A 17,565-nucleotide genomic window follows, 5' to 3' on the forward strand; every position below is an offset into this window, starting at 1 on the left:
AGTACTCTGACAATACAAATGCTTTGCCTTCAGAGCATAAGAAACCACTTTTTCTAGCTATCAGGTACGGCATGGAGTAAGGGAGGGAAGTAGCTGCTTGCATCCCAGTGACATCTGAGATGACCAGCATGCTCAACTGAAGGCACCCCAGCCACCCAGGGATAAAGCCTCATTATGCAGCAAAGCCATTATTTTAAACTGCTTTGTAGCACATAACAAAAGTTCTTTTACAAAGTGGCCTGACATGAAGCCCACACTTTAATGATAGGCCGTGCATAAGAACATCATTGTTCAACTAGTGGCCTGGTGCATGAAATTCCTGCATGGAGGAGGAGAGTTCCCTCAGGCCAGCCTGCACCTTCTCCAATTGGACATCTCTCTCACAATCTGGGACCACTGGCTCCAGACCGCTCACCTGCCTGCATGCCTGATCACCTCTAACTGCATGTGCCTGCCTGATCACCCCTAACTGCTCTCCCCTACCAGCCTAATCTTGCCCCCAAATAGCCCTCCCCTGCCAGTCTGGTTGCCCCCAACTGATTGCCCCTAATTGCTTCTGCCTCAGTCCCCACCACCATGGCTTTCTCTGAAGGAAGTCGGACGTCCGGAAGATGGTGGTTGACCTGGTTTAATTAGCATATTACCCTTTTATTAGTATAGATAGATTATATAGGATAGGATTGCTTAAATAGAGGCAGGGGGGAAGCTTTTTTTTAGCAGGGGGAGATGCTCTTGGCAGACAAAAATACATAATCCCTATATCTGGACTGATAGTGAGCTATATGCACTATACTGCCAAACTGGTCATTAAAAAATTGAACTGCTTTCTTACACCTTATACCAATCACCAATTGCCCTTAAAACCCTTCCTCAGCCCCCACCTTAGGTTCTACCTTCGCAGTTCACCCAGATTAGGTTCTGGTTGGTCGGTTTCTATGCCAGTCAGCTTCAAAAGCTCTGCTTCCTAGGCAGCCATTGGCTCCTCACAGTTCACCCAGATTTGGTTCTGATTGGTTGGTTTCTTTGCCAATCGGTGTCTCTGGGCTTATCTCCAGGCCTCATCAGAAAGGTGGGGCTGATAAACAGCCCCTGTGGAGGCCCAGAGAGAAAGAGAGACAAAAGGGCTGATCAACAGCTGCCACAGAGGATTCAGATCAGATCCTGCTTTTCTCTCCAGGCCTCTCTCCTGGCCTGATCTGCAGCGCCCTTGGCAGTCAGTACTAGGTTGCATTGACTACAGTATTCGGTCGAGCCTTTGGTCATTTTGGATGTGAATGGACCTAGGTTTTTATATATTAGGATTACTATAATTTAGGAAAACTTTTAAGTTGTTATGGTCAGCTAATGGTGAGAGTACAGTGGAAAAACATATATTACTGGTTATAGTATAAGTTGGTTTAGCTATTTAAAAAAAACAGTTTGGTGTTAAGCACTACTAAGGATCTTTATGTAACTAATAGTTTTTTTTCTGGCCATGATTGATGTTATTTCAGATAGATGTGTAGGGGTGGGTAGATCTTGGTGGGGAGGGGGAAGGTTATTGTTATAACTAAAATTTAAAATATAATGAGGTTTCATGTTATCCTTTTTTTTCTGGAATCTTATAAAAACCTTTTTGTGTGTTTAAATTCTAAGATATAAATTTTATAGTTTCAATTTTTTTAAAAAACTCAGAAAGAAAAATAATTGCACCCATTATTTTTGGTGTAACATCCTTGTAGGGGAGCTTTCCTATCTGGGGAAAGCTGACACACTTTCTTCCCCCTTCTTCCCTACGAGTGCTTAAGGAAAAAATAAGAACTGAAAGTAAATACCTTGGGAGGTTAAAAGGGATGCCTGTGTTGAGCAGCAAAGGATATTTGAGGACTGATTTTATAAATGATCAATTTATTACTACATATTTTCATGTTAGATAAATTTTACAACCCTATAAAACCTTATAACTGGAAACGCAAGTAAAGAGTTTGTTGGTAAAGGATCAAATATCTATAATTTCTAAAAGAATTTTTCCATGACTTTTTAATTGGATTGTCTTGTTTTCCTTTAGAGTAACTGTCATTGGAAGAGAGCATGCTAGCGTCTTTCTGGTTCAGCTTTTTGGCCACAGCAGAGTGTAGAGCTTGAGCTGTCGTCACCTATCGGTTACCTCCTGTCTGTTTTCTGTGAACAGGTATCACCTCCAGGCTCTGCGGCACCTGTACGTGCTGGCTGCAGAACCCCGGCTGCTGGTGCCTGTGGATGTGGACACAAACACCCCCTGCTATGCCCTCTTAGAAGTTACCTATAAGGTAATACTTTCATCTGTCATTTGTTTGTAACTTTATAACCACTCTTTCATCTTCCCAGGTCAAAATATTTCCGAAGTGTCCTTTAAAAGATGACAGTAATGAGTTGAACTCTCATAAAAACTGAAGCCTCTACCATTCTCACACATCCTGCCAGCCAGCCAGGCTCATTTTCAATCTGAGTCTAAGATCTTAGAATCAGCAGCTGCTCTTTCATCCTCAGAGCTTGTTTGAAAGTGTCCCTGTTAACTATATGTGGCTGACAGTAGTTTTCTGAAAAATGAACCTAGTTGGAACTGTTCTAAGATTTGTTAGCAAAGTGTATTAAAGCCCACAGTCTTGTATTTGGGCTGAGATGTGCCAACTGCAGGTATATGGTCCCAGCAGAGAAGACAACATGAGGCCTTCAAGGGCAGATTGGCAGTATCGTCTGCGTTGGAGTGCAGCACTCTATGTGATAAAAGTGATGTTGGACCCAAAGTGGGTTGAAGGCTTGAGCCCTTTGAGATTTGAGTATCAGAGGATTTTATACTCTTTGAGGGGAGAAGTGTAGAGTGGAGATGTTTTTTCTTTGTAGCTCCCCTTAACTCAGAGATTTTCAACCAGTATGCCACAAGAATTTTCAAAACATGCAATACCTGACTATTTAGTCAGGTGCACTGACCTATTTTCCCTTAGATTGTCAAATTTTAGAAATGACTACAGCCATTACAATAACAGCAGTCTGGGGTGAATGAATAAAAATTATACCTATTTTTTTTGTCATATTGGCAAAAAATGTATATTTTGGTGTGTCATAGAATTTTAGTAAATAGTTTGTGTGCTATGAGAAGGAAATGGTTGAAAATCATTGCCCTAATCCATAGTGAATGTGGCTCTTCTCTTGTATTTTTGAAGGGCACTCAGTGGTATGAGCAAACCAAAGAAGAACTGATGGCTCCCACCCTTCTTCCTGAGCTCCATCTTTTAAAACAGGTAAGTTGGATATGATTTAGGGACATCTATCCAAGGGATAAAGTCAACCAGAGCAGCACAGCATAATAGATAGCTAAACAAAATCCTTTGCTTTCTCTGTGATTTTTTTAATTTTGTTTTCTTGCCAAATGAGTAGGTTTAATTCCAGGTGTACAGAATCAGGATAGAAGACTGAAGAACACTTTTTGGCAGGATTCTGGGCTGGGTTTACTCTAACCTCACAGCTAAGGTTGAAATGGCAGAGTGAGAAGAACGAAAGAGCCACTGCATGATTATTATTTACTAGAGGCCCGATGCATGAAGATTCGTGCAAGAATGGGCCTTCCTTCCCCTGACTGCCGGCACTGCCTTTGCTCTGGCCGGAGTCATCTTTCTGCCTTCCCACGCTGCCGCTGCCCAGAGTCCCGGAGCGGCTGGGGTGGTGTGGAATGCCTGCATCCTACCCCTGGCCGCTCAGTGTCTGTGTATGCAAATTAACCTGCTATCTTTGTTGGGTTAATTTGCATACTCCTGATCGGTTGGTGGGTATTGCATCTTTCTCTTTTATTAGTGTAGATTACAAAAGTTTATTCTTAAATGTACTACAGGCTCCAGAGAGCACTTCATTCTAGCTATAGGTGGCAACAGATGTTGTGACGGTGAATCCAGATGTTAAAACAAATGGAGTTAAGGATCACCATTGCCCTAGGCATAAGGAGCAGCTCTTTTTTGCTAGAGTGTTTTTTTTGTTTTTTTTTTAATATGTTATTAACTTTTTAGGGGGAGAGAGAAATATCTATGTGAAAGAGAAATATTGATCAGTTGCTTCCTGAACCCTGACTAGGGTTTAAACCAGCAAATTGGATATGTGCCCTGGCCAGGAATAGAACTGGCAATCTTTTGGTGCATAGGATGGTGCTCAACCAACAGCCACGCCCGGGTTTGCCAGATTTTTAAATTCTGCCTGTATCCAGGGACCTTGCCCACAGCCTTTGATTTTTAGCTCCTTGAGTTTCTTCACCTTTTTTTGTATCTGCTTGAATGCTTTGCCATCCTCATCCATCTCCTTGGCCTGCTTCTTGCCGCCTTCATAGCCAGACATAGTGCCTACTACCTCTTTCCCCTTTCTGCAGAAAATAGAAAAGCAGTCCCAGCAGGTGTCATGGGGAGTTGGAAGGTCTTTTGCTAGTAGGTTAGATGGCCTCAGAACATGACTCACCTGCACCTTTGGAAATGGAGTTTGTTAACCTTTCAACATCTCTCTCCAGTCCAGTTATTCGTATTTCTTCTGTGAAGCATGGGTTTCATTTTGACAGACTAGTACTTTTTTAGCATTATTTTGACTGTATTTATATTTGTCTTGGCAGATTAAAGTTAAAGGTCCACGATACTGGGAACTGCTCATAGATTTAAGCAAGGGAACACAGCACTTAAAGTAAGTATATTCAATTTCTCAGACATATCTGTGAAGTGAATAGAAGCATATGGGAAGACCTAAATTACAGATAATTATCTAGTATGGTTCTTGTCATCCTTCCATCTCACCTAGAACAATATCTTTGAAACATTTGTGTTAGAAAGTGAAAATTTTAATTTAGAAATAAAACCTTAAATGTTTATGTTTATTCATTGAGAAACTTTAAGTGACTTAAGTTGGGGCAGTAATAGAACTGTAGTTGAGCAATAATGTATGATTTAGTTTAAGAAAACAAGGCTGATGTGTATGCCCACAAAGGGAGCTTGATAACAGTTGAGTTGATGTTTGTCAGATGACAGTTTCTATTGCATCTCTTTACCTTCTCTTGTTAGATTGTTGTCATAAAATTAAGCATATGATAGGTTGGTTTTGAGTCAAAATTATATGTAATTATTTAATGAATGGAGAATACTATATAATAAATAGGTAATATGCAAATTGACCATCATTCCAACACACAAGATGGCCGGCAGGGGAGGGCAGTTGTGAGTGATCAGGCCAACAGGGGAAGGCAGTTGGGGGCAACCAGGCCTGCAGGGGAGGGCAGTTAGGGGTGACAGGGCTGACAGGGAGGGCATTTGGAAGTGACCAGGTCTGCAGAGCAGGGCAGTTGTGGGGGAGAAGACAGGCAGGGGAGGGCAGTTGGGGTGACCAGGCCTGCAGGGGTTGGCATTTGGGAGTGATCAGGCTGGCAGACAGAAGCAGTTAGAGGCAGTTAGGCAGGCATGCAGGCAAGTGGTTTGGAGCCAACCGTCCTGGATTGTGAGAGGGCAGCCGAACATCCCTTTAGGGGTCCCAGATTGGAGAAGGTGCAAACTGGACTGAGGGACACACACACCCCGTGTACGAATTCGTGCACCGGGCTTTAGTGGTAATATAGTAGTTGTATACCTATGGCGATATGTGAATTAAGTCTTTATATTTCCAGAAAATTTAACAAGCTTGCAAAAGTTTTAATAATTTAGTCTTATTTCCCATTTCCTCCCAAATTTCTATATAATAGCTGTATTCTGTATTGTTCTGTCTTTAGATATGCAGTATTATTTTCTTTTTGCTGTACACCAGTCAGTAGTGATTTGGTACTTCCATGTCCTATGCATAGGACTAAGGGATATAGAGAACATGAAGACATGTCACATAAAATACTGCATTTGAAGCTCACTCATGAGTGGACAGCGTATTTAACAAGTTCCATGAATCTAGACACCAAAGAAAAACAGAACTTTATTTTGGCATTCTCGTAGGGACTGATTTGATTTTAGACACAGTAAATAATCATATGTTTTATTGGAAACTGGTAAAGATTTCATCTCATGGGAACATGGTGTTGGGAAACATGATGTTTCCAGCAAGAGCTGCCAGTAATACCTCATATTAAATTCATTCTTGTTTCCTTTCAGGTCAATCCTTTCCAAGGATGGGGTTTTATTTGTTAAGCTAAGAGCAGGCCAGCTCTCCTACAAGGACGATCCAATGGGATGGCAGAGTCTGTTGGCCCAGACTGTTGCTAACAGGAACTCAGAAGCTCGGGCTTTCAAGGTAGTGTGGCTTGGTAAAAACTGAAGGAGAGGGAAGAGTTCCACATTCCTGTAGCCCACCTGAAAACATACTTCTGTGATAGCATTGATGGTACTGTTGGATCTGCTTCCTCTCATCACTGCAGATTGTAAAGAGTGAATGACCCCTCTGCTGCTTTAAGTGGCAACCAAGTAAAATATGGGTCATGCGCAGGACTCTAAGGATGATTCACGTCTCATAGAAGGATAGTCACAATATATCTTAACACTAGAAATATTTAGTTTAATAATTTCACTTATTAATCCTCTACTCTGTCAGGATTTACTTAATTCATGACAAAAATATAAAGATATTTTTGCAGGATCCACTTACTAGTAGTACCATTTTTAAACTTGTATTTGTTGCTTATATCTTTGTGAAGATAAAATGGTGACAGGTTTAGCTTTATTTCATTAGCTTTATCCTCCAAGTATCTGAATGCTAATAATAGTAGTATTTGGAATGAATAAATAATTAAAAGGTATATGAAGCAATCTCATTCCCATGAGGCCAGTGCATATTTTGCTGAAGTCAAATAAGCTTCCATGCTAGAAATAAGTTCCATGATCTACAATCAGAATTTCAGAATTTAATACAGCTTTTAGGAATTTCATGAACAAATATGTTTCTACGGGAGATACATTAGAAGCCGTGTAAACTAGTCGGGACCCCTAAGGATAGTTACATACAGCAAAAATATGGCACACAGACTAGCTCAGTGGCAGCAGAGGACTGAGTATTGGTCTTTGTTTTTCTAAGTAAGGAGAGAGCAGTTTATTTTAATTCAACTCATTTCATATTTCATTTTAGGTCAGTTACCTATGGCTAAGTACAATAGTTCCCTAGGTTTAAATAGATGTAGTTAACATCAGGGAATACTGTTTGGCAGTATTTGATAGGTTGTCTAAGAAATTCCTTTGTAGAACTTTTAGATAAAGTTTAACTTAATTTGTTATCACTATTGCTTCTTATATTAATTAGAGCCCATCTCAAAGACCCTAATCCAGTTTGTAAAGAAAATAGGTACATTTAGACTTGCATTTGAATGGGAAAGCGTATGACAATTAAAAGACATCTCAATTTTCTGCCTGCTGGGAGTTCAGAATTAAATATAAACCTTAGTGGAAAATGATAAAATGGTAATATACATTCATATTCCATTTTCAATCTTGAACCTTGGGAGATATTCATTTATTTTTCCCTTCTAATTTTTTTTTATGTTGGAAACTACACATAACATAAAATTTACTATGTTAACCTTCTTTAAGTGTGCAGGTCAGTGGTGTAAGTAAATTCATATTGTATAGTCATCACTTCCATGTCTCTAGAACTCTTTTCATCTTTCAAAATGGAAACGTCTCCATTAAAGAATAACTCCCAACTTTCCACCCCATCCCCAGCCCTGGGAGCTCTTTTCTACTTTCTGTCTTTATGATTTCGAAGACTTATTATCTCATGTAAGTGGAATGATGTATCTAATATTTTTCTTTCTGGAAGTGGTTTGAGTGGCATCCCCCCCATACTTTCTGCAATAATCTAGTTTGCTTTTCAGTTAGTGAATGAAGTGAAAGCCTTTTTTGGGGGTTAAGTTGGGTAAGAAAGACCTGTTTATTATTGGCATTTTGATTTCTTATAACTCCTGAGAACAGATTGATGAATATCTAGCAAGTTTGTACAACCTTGAGTTTTGTAGTATGATTGAGGAAAATGAGGTAGGTTTCTTAAAATTGCATACGTTACCATTTGAAGTATAAAGGACATAATCCTTTGATCTTACTTATATTTCTTGTGTTTGTTTAATTTTTAGCCTGAAACGATTTCAGCATTTACTTCTGATCCAGCACTTTTGTCATTTGCTGAGTATTTTTGCAAACCCACTGTGAACATGGGTCAGGTATGCATTACATGATTTGCTTAGCTTCAAGATTAGAATTTGTTATTATGTCTACCTATGGATGCCACCAAGAAAATCTGTAGTACCCTTATCAATCTTTGACATTGATGACATGCCTCAGGCACTTTAGATGATTTTTGCTTGGCAAATAATAGATTTTAACATAGTCTTAAAACTATAAAATTTAGTAATTTCCTACCTTGATAGAAGAAGGAATTTAAAATTTCTAATTTTAATAGGTGATATAACATCCTTATGTTCATTTTTATACTGATGTTTTCAGTGTTTACAAACTTTCTCTTATATTTATGTAATTTTATTTCTTGTGTATTTTATAGACCTTCTGTCTATTGGCCATAAAACTGTTCTCTTCAGGATTCACAGGTTACCCAGATCACTGATGTATTCAATCATTGCAGATGCCAAAGACTGGATGTATAATTAGATGATCTGGGATTGATGGCCAATTGCCAATCAGAGTGTGTGTGGCCTTAAAATAATTTTTGACCTCTTCAAGAGACAGTTACCTCATTTGTAAAAGTGGGATTACAAGAGAATCTACCTTACATTCTTGTTTAGAGGGTAAAGTGGAATAACCTGTACCCTCTGATTTATTGAATCTTTACTGTATACAGGCATACATTGGATATTTTGTGGGTTGGGTTCCAGACCACCGTGATAACACAGGTGCTGTGGTGATTTGGGTCTCAAGGTTATGCAGGTCATCATATCTTTGCTGGCGGAGGGTGTTGTGTTCAGTTCATAAAAAAGTGCAACACCTGTGAAGTGCAGTAAAGCAAAGTGCAGTAAAATGAGGGATGCCTGTATTAGACACTCTGCTCAGTACTTCATGTAATTTTCTCATTTACTGTAAATGAGGGTAGGTACCCTCAAGGCTGTAAATGAGGGTAGTACTTTATCATTCAGGGTTTACAGATGAGGAAACTGTCACTCAGAGATGTCACATGCCCAGGATCATAGCTAGTAAAGACAGGGCACTGCACCAAAGGCCACAGGACTCTGATGAAGGCTTGTGTGTGCCCTTAACCTCAGCTGGATATGACATAGCTACCAGACTTGTTCCGCTTAGTGTTTCTACTACATCTTTGGGTGCTGGGTTCCCTTTTTGGATCCTGCCCTTGCCCAAGGATTGATTCATTTCTCTCCTTCATAGCACTTACATCCTTAGTTGTCCCTAGGTATTTTATTGATGTTTAATGTTGCTTGTGCTGTGATTTTATAAAGATCCAGCTGTTTACCCTCTTCTGTCATTCACTGTAGAGCTTAAGAATGGACCATGTAGGCTGGCCAGTGTGGTCAGTGGTTGAGCATTGACCCTATGAACCAGGAGGTTCAGTTCCCAATTAGAGCACATGCTCAGGTTGCAGGCTCAATTTCTGGTAGGGGGTGTGCAGGAGGCAGCCAATCAATGATTCTCTCGCATTATTGGTGTTTCTATCTCTCTCTTCCTCTCCCTTCCTCTCTGAAATCAATAAAAATATATTAACAGCAACAACAACAACAAATGGGCCATTTAGTTGGTATACAGTTGTTTTTTATTTGATTCCGGAATGTACATTGATGTGCTACAAACAGCTTCTAATTTTTCACAGAAGCAGGAACTTCTGGATCTGTTTTCTTCAGTGCTCTACGAGTGTGTTACTCAGGAGACCCCGGAGATGCTGCCGGCATACATAGCAATGGATCAGGTGAGATTCAGAAGCTACTTCACTTCTAATGAGGCTGATTCTGACCGGGGGGAAAGGTTCCCAGTGTTCATCTTTTTACTTCTCTGCATTTAGAAATTCAGAAAATGACGCTTTATCAATGTTGAAAGCTCTATGCTTATCAAAACTCAGCATTTTTTATGGTAGCAGTGCCCTCCATGGGCTTCCCCGCTGAGAGCCTCTCGGTGGAGGAGACTGCAGGTGAGCAGTGTGTGAACAGACTGCCTGCTGCTGGCAGGTGTGTGCCCACCTGTGAGGTGAAGCTAGCAAGAGGTTACAGGACCAGTTTATTGTTTAGGGAGTTGAAATTCATTTCTAATTTGTGTGTATGTGTGTTCCTGCTGTTTTAAAAGGGGCAGTGCAAGAAATGATGCTTGACCGCTTTCCTAAAGGATAGAAGAATTGATTCACTTTGGGTTATTAGTAACACATAAGGCTTTTTCGTGGTATATCTTTCAGACCCAAATTTGCAGTTAAGCTACGCCAGTAGTTGGCTAAAATTTATCTGGGAAATCTTAAAAATACAGATCCTCAAAGTCCATTTTATAGTTCCTGGGTCACCGGGTCACCTATAAAGGGCTCTGCAGGTGAATATGAGACAGTAGTTCACAGATAAGCATTTGGGACTCAGTGGCTAAAGCCAAAGTAAATCATCTAATGGTATAATTGTCCCTACTGAAAGGCGGAGTGGAAAATACATTTAGGTATGGACAATCTCCCAGACGTGAAAATCGCACCATACTGAGTAACATGCTAACTAAAAGGCAATGTCCAATGTAATCTCAGAGGCCCAGAATGCCTCAGTGCTGGTCTCTGACAATATTGAGGAGGAAGTGTCAATGTAGAAGTGGACACTGGTGCTGGGTGCCATTGTGGCTGGGATGTGCTTTCCTTCGGCTCTGAACCTTTCTTGTTGCTGTCTCAGGGAGGTCTATGGAGGAAATGTCCTGTATGGTTACCACTATGGTGACTTTGCATATGGGACTTACGAGCAGTATTATCAGAATTGTTGCTTTTGCCTTCTGATCCTGGGATCCCTGGCCTGCCCCCAGTCATGCCATGTTACCCACCAGGGTTCCCAGTGGTGACTGGCTATGAACCTGTTGGGGTTTCATTTTTTTCAGAGCCATTCAGCCAAGAGTGACCTCAATGTCCCTGTGGCTTTACCTAAGAGCTTTTCCTTTTCTCTCCTCAAGGCTGTAAGAAGACTGGGAAGAAGAGAAATGTCTGAGACATCTGAACTTTGGCAAATAAAGTTGGTGTTGGAGTTTTTCAGCTCCAGAAGCCATCAGGAGCGGCTGCAGACCCACCCAAAGCGAGGGCTCTTCATGAACTCTGAGTTCCTGCCTGTCGTGAAATGCTCTATTGATAACACCCTGGACCAGTGGCTACAAGGTAATAAGAGCTTGTGCGTATTGTGCTGCTTAGATGACACGGGCTCGGCTTTTCTGTTCTAACATGTTCTCATTGGAAAGCAAGACGAATCTGAAGAGAAGCCAGAACGCCTGTGGATTTAATGTTTTCAGTTAATGAAGAAGACTGATTACCTGCTCCAGCCTTCAGCTTCTTTAAAAATGTATTTAACCCTGTTTTGTAAACCCTGGAGAGAACATACATACCATTTTAAATAGCACTTGACACTTAAGAACCTTCTCAGCATCACATCATGTTTTCTTTCTGGCTTCTGTTTCTCAGTGGTGTTGCCGCCCTGAGGCCAGCAACTGTCTTCTTCCTCTTCTCTACTCCCTGAACCGCCAGGCCTCTACCCTCACTGGACACTGAAAATTTGGTGTGTGGATATAGAGCAAATGCTTGTTTTACCAGCTCTTTTGTCTATGAGAACTTGGGACTTCATGTAACAGTGGCCTTCTATCCGTGGACGTACTGACTTCTGCATGAAAGAAAATTGTCACATTACTCATAACAGTGTCAAAGTGAGTCTGCCTCCCCTGAGACGAATGATGGAGCCTTTTTTAAAAAATTTTTTTATTAAGGTATTATATGTGTACATATCTTTCCATTGCCCCTCCTCCCACGCCCATACATGCCCCCTCCCCCTCAGTGATTGAGCCTTTTGATTTATGGAAAGCTGTCTATTTGTGACATATGGCTGAGATTGGTTTTTAGTAGTTAACTCTTTGATTTTAGTCTTTTTCCGTTCATTCAGATGCTTCTGATACATTTCTGACAGCAATCTGCTTTGAGTAAATACTAACCCTAGTAACATTAGTGGTAACATTCTTGATTCTTTAATGTACTAGCGATCAAGAACCTAAGAGTTTGACCATAATTAAGAACTATCTACCTAAGCCAACTGGTGTGGCTCAGTGGTTGAGTGTTGAGCTATGAATCACGAGGTCATGGTTTGATTCCCGGTCAGGGCATACGCCTATATTGTTGGGTGTGCAGGAGGCAGCTGAATTAATGATTCTCTCTCATCATTGATGTTTTTATTTCTCTCTTTTGCTTCCTCTCTGAAATCAATAAAAATATATTAAGAACAAAACAAAGAAAAGCTACCTATAATAAAATACTATGAAATAAGTTTCTGGAAAAAATTAAATTATAAACTAGATTTGGGAAATGGCAATTTTAAACTCACAGTGCTTACATTTAACACTTGAACCCTATCATTTCCTTTTGTCATTTGAAAGATCACACAGTTTACAACTTTTTTAAAATATATTTTTTTCTTTGGGGAAAAACACAAGTTATTTTACAGGCTTTCTTGTTTTGTTTCTCTTTAGCATTTGATCATGTACTATAGACCTTTGCTATTGTTAAGAAATATGTCCTTAAATCTCTGATTTGCAAATCAAAACAACAATGAGGTACCATCTCACACCTGTCAAAATGGATATCATCAACAAATCAACAAATGACATATGCTGGCGAGGATCCAGATAAAAAGGAACCCTCTTGCACTGCTGGTGGGAATGCAGACAGGTGCAGCCACTGTAGAGTTTCCTCAAAAAACTAAAAATGGAACTTCCACTTGACTTAGTGATCCCACTTCTAGGACTATATATCCCAAGAAACTAAAAACACCAGAGGGATATATGCACCCCAATGTTCAGAGCAGCACAATTTACAATAGCTAAGATTTGGAATCAGCTTAAGTGCCCATCAGCAGATGAGTGGATTAAAAAACTGTGGTACATCTACACAATGGAATACTATGCTGCTATAAAAAAGAAGGAACTCCTACCATTTGCAATAGCATGGATGGAGCTGGAGAGCATTATGCTAAGTGAAGTTAAGTCAGTCAGAGAAAGATAAATATCACATGATCTCACTCATTTGTGGATTATAATGAGCAACATAAACCGATAAACAAAAACAGATTTAGAAACAGAGAAGCATCGATCAGATGCTAAACCTCAGAGGGAAAGTAGGGGAGAGGAGGGATAAGGAGGAGAGATCAACCAAAGGACTTACATGCATGCATATAAGCATAAGTGATGGATGCAGACAGTAGGGGTTGGGGGTGGGGGCAGGACTTGGGAGGTGGTGGGGGGACAATGGGAGAATAAGGACACATTTGTAGTACCTTAATCAATAGAAAAAAAATCTCTGATTTGCAGATTTCATAGAACGAAATGAAAATTTGGCAGTGACTAGAGCATTCTCTAAAGCAATGCTGACTGGCTTTCTTCCTATTGCTCTTTAGGACACTTGATGGTTCCAGCATTGCTCTGAGCCTTCACCAAATTTGCTGCCTCAATTCCTAAACATCTGAATTTATTTTCTAGTGAGGAACCATCATTTTTAAAACAGAGCAGTTTCATAAGCCTGGTACCCGGCCTCAATAGTCACCATCATTCTTTCATCTTCTGTCATCTATACCTGCACTCTTTGCCACATTCAGTTATGTTTCAAATTGTCATTTTTCTGTCCTCACCAGCCGGGGGTTACAGTGCAGTTTTTGGCATTGTCAGTTGGTTTAATGTTAGGCAGCTGGTGAATATGTGGGGGTATCTCACTTAGTTTTAATTTGCACTTCCCTAGTAATTCATGGTGTTAACCTTTGTTACTCAAAGTGTCTGTTTGTGAAGTGTCTGTTTAACCTCTACCCATTTTTTAATTGTCTATCTTTTGGTTATTGAGTTGCAGGAGCTTCTACAAGTTCTGGCCACAAGTTCTTTGTGAAATGGTTTGCACATTTTTTCTACTTTTTGCCTATTCCTTTTCTTAGAGTGATTTTTTATGTACAGAAGTTTCAAGTTTTGATGAGGTTTAATTTCTCAGTTTGTTATATGATTATTACTTTGTGAATGCTGTCCAAGAAACCTTTCCTACTCTAGGTCATGAAAAAATTCTGAAGTTTTATATTAAAAGCTGTGCAATTTAATATTTTACTAGAGGCTGGTGCACAAATTGATGCACCAGTGGCGTCCCTTGGTCAGGCCTGTGGGGTCAAGCCTATACCAACTCTCTGCATCCCCTAAGGCACATGTGTCAAACACAAGGCCCGCGGGCCAAATCCGTCCCGCCAGGCCTTGCAATGTGGCCCGCACCGCGCTGTCATCACTGCACTCCGCTGCGTTTCCATCACAATGACAGTTTATGACTGTTCAGTAAACCATTCGGCCCGCGATTTAGGCTGGATTTTAGATTTTGGCCCCTTCTCTGATTGAGTTCGACACCCCTACCCTAAGGGGTCCCAGATTGTAAGAGGGTGCAGGTCAGGCTGAGGGACCCCACTGGTACATAATCAGGTTGGGTAGGGGTGCGGGAGGTTGGCCAGGGGAGAGGGGTCTAGGGAGTGTCTGGCCCATCTTGCTCAGTCCTGATCTGCGAGAACCCAGCAGCAAGCTTACCTACTGGTTGGAGCGCCTTCTTCCTGGTGGTCAGTGCACGTCATAGCAAGCAGTTGAGCGGCCTTAACATATCATTAGTATATTACACTTTGATTGGTTGAATGGATGACTGGGCACTTAGCATATTAGGCTTTTATTATATAGGATATTTATATATATGATTCATCTCAAATTAATCTTTTATGTGGTCTGAGGTATCAGTTGAAATTTATTTTTTAAATTAATACAGTGTCCAATTGTTCCAGGACCATTTGTGGAAAAGACTTTTTTTTGTAATAAAATTGCTTTGACTCTGTTGAAAATCATTTGCTGAATAATAATTGTGAATCTGTTCATATATCAATGCTGTACCATTGGTTGGTCAGTTTGTCTGTAGGCCAGGACTATACTGTCCTAATTACTGAAGGTTCAGAATAAAATATGAAATCTGGTAGAGGGAGTCATTATGTTGAGAGGGAAATAGCACAAAAAAATGCTTAAATATGAAAGAGGAACGAACAGTCTCAAGACACTAATCTAAGTTCCTACTTTAAGAAACTAGAAAGCAAAAAAACAAAATAAACCTAAAGCAAGCTTTTCTTTTCCTACTTTCTTGAAGTAAGAACTTGGATTAGTAACTAACAGTTCCATGCCTCAGGCTCGGCATTTTGCTCAGAGGAAGAACAGAATGGCTTATTTGAGCTTTGCCATAGGAATTCGGACATTTTTGTTTCCCAGAGCTTTCACCTAACATGTTGTCCAGCATCTCGCATCTTGGACTTTAATTGGAACTCCTGGATATTCCTCAGTCAGTTCCCGTGACAGAGAGCGTCCTTCTCCTGACCCTGTCCCTGTCAGGAGAATGGGATTGCCTGGTGCAATCTGTAAGTGAGGTCCCTGGAGCCACAGTACCTGGGCATTTGTTACAAATGCAAGCTTTCTGGTCTCATTCAAGAAATTCTGGATGTGTTTTAATCAGCTCTCTGGGTTCAAGTTTGAGAACCTCTGGCTAAGACTAATCAGAATACCGTCTTGGAGCTGAAGTCAGACCCTCCAGTGCTACACAGTGGGGGAAAGCGCGGTAAAATGGATGTTTGTGGAGACAGCCACAGTGTGCCACTGTACATGTATAGCACGTATCACAATTTGCAGTTATGCATTTGTTTGTGTGATCTCTCTGTTCCCCCCAACTCTGCAGCACAATCCCTGCCTAGTATTTGGTAAATGCTTATTGAATTCTTGATGAAAAAAAATAAAAAGAAGGCATTCCCTCTGCCTGTCGGGTATATAGTTTCATTTGTGTTTCTCTTACAGCTGGGGGTGATGTGTGTGTGCATGCCTATCTCAGTGGGCAGCCCTGGGAAGAGTCTCAGCTGAGCATGCTGGCCTGTTTCCTTGTCTACCACTCGGTACCAGCTCCGAGGCACCTGCCAACAGTAGGACTGGAAGGTACTGCAAACCTGAATCCCTCTTTTCAGTATGTTATCACTTAGGTTTTTAGTTTCTTGGTAGGAGACATTTCTAGTGAGTTATTTTCTCTATGGGGTTTTTGTCTTCATTCATGGGTGGGTGTTACTTTTTAGAACCTTTTCTGACAAAAATGCTCTAAACTTTACACATGCATAAACTTTTATATACATTCAGAAAAGGATGGGTGGTTCTTCAGAGTCCAAACAACCTGTCCATACCCGCAAACTAAATGTTCGTGTTGTTTTTCTCTCTTGATTTTTTGAAGTTATTTTTAGTTTTTAAATTGTATTTAAATAATATATGTAATTAAAAAATAATAGTTTCACATATAGTTAGTTGTAGGTCACTTTCTGAAGTACAGAATAGATAAATTTAAATGTTTACATTAAATTATATCTTAGAGGGCGTTAGGGAAATGTATAACTAAACTTTGTGTTTGGGTAGTTGGTTTTAAAGGAAGAATGCTAGCTTTAACCTGGCGGAGGCTGTGTCCTGAAAGAAGGACAGGGCTGACTCTATGGAGAGGTGTGACCTTTCTCACCATTCGCATCTCTTTAGGGAGCACCAGCTTTGCGGAACTACTCTTCAAATTCAAACAGCTGAAAATGCCTGTGCGGGCTTTGCTGAGATTGGCTCCTTTGCTTCTTGGAAACCCACAGCCAATGGTTATGTGATTGCCTCTGGTGGAGAAACTGTCCTGCAGTGTGACTTCTGCACAAAAACGTGACCAAACAACACAGCTAAAGAAACATTTGTATGTTTTATTATGTAATCAGGGGAAATGAGCTGCACAAACCTCAATGTATTTTAAAATCTGAGTGTTTTAAATATTCTAGACTATTGCTGTCAGCATTAATACATGATCTATACAAGTGAGTTAGAATTTACTTTTTTAAATAAAGTTTTTGGTTTGTTTTCAGAACTCTTGATGATTTCATTTGGGGTCCAGAGATAGAGCAGTGGAGTCTGGGCTGAACATTGATTTCTAAAATCCTTCATCTGTGGTGATTCAAGTGAAGTGACTTTATGCTCAAAAATGCAGTTTTTAAAATTTTCTACATCAACATAAGTCCTTTGCATTTTCTAAGATGTCACAGTTGTCTTGTTTCGTTTGTACCAGAAAGTGTTATTGATCATCTAAATGGGAGATTTATATCCTAGGGAAGAATTACCTAATGTGAAGCCTGTTCTAGATAGAGAAAATAGAAATTTCCACTATAGATATGGCTTCAGAAATTGTCCATTTCCATCTAAGATGTAGAGAATATTCATCTGTATCAGGGTTCTCTGGACTAGAAGATGAAAGATACTCATGGAGGTACAGACGCAGCTAGCTCCTGCCGACTCCACTGTGACGTGTGCGCTGTGCTTCCTGAGGCCACTGGGACCGTAAACTGGCAGA

At 40.3% G+C, this 17,565-nt stretch overlaps 1 protein-coding gene across 10 annotated transcripts in view; it reads left to right on the top strand.

Moving 5' to 3' along the window:
* Positions 1-17,082, top strand: part of ANAPC1 (anaphase promoting complex subunit 1) — a 92,707-nt gene extending 75,625 nt beyond the window's left edge. For 8 of the 10 annotated variants that reach the window (XM_036436027.2, XM_036436026.2, XM_036436031.2 and 5 more), the window contains 9 exons: positions 2,171-2,288; positions 3,183-3,260; positions 4,607-4,674; positions 6,117-6,255; positions 8,081-8,167; positions 9,781-9,876; positions 11,091-11,289; positions 16,008-16,142; positions 16,722-17,082. In XM_036436027.2, coding sequence (XP_036291920.1) covers positions 2,171-2,288; positions 3,183-3,260; positions 4,607-4,674; positions 6,117-6,255; positions 8,081-8,167; positions 9,781-9,876; positions 11,091-11,289; positions 16,008-16,142; positions 16,722-16,837 — 1,036 coding nt within the window. In that variant the 3' untranslated portion in view covers positions 16,838-17,082. Of the gene's footprint in view, positions 1-2,170; positions 2,289-3,182; positions 3,261-4,606; positions 4,675-6,116; positions 6,256-8,080; positions 8,168-9,078; positions 9,189-9,780; positions 9,877-11,090; positions 11,290-16,007; positions 16,143-16,721 lie in introns of those variants that run through there. The other 2 variants (XM_036436028.2, XM_036436034.2) reach the window with 2 other exon arrangements.
* Positions 17,083-17,565: the final 483 nt, after the last annotated feature.

Source organism: Pipistrellus kuhlii, unplaced genomic scaffold, assembly GCF_014108245.1.
Source record: "Pipistrellus kuhlii isolate mPipKuh1 unplaced genomic scaffold, mPipKuh1.p scaffold_m20_p_13, whole genome shotgun sequence".
In the NCBI taxonomy this organism is placed as follows: Eukaryota; Metazoa; Chordata; class Mammalia; order Chiroptera; family Vespertilionidae; genus Pipistrellus; species Pipistrellus kuhlii.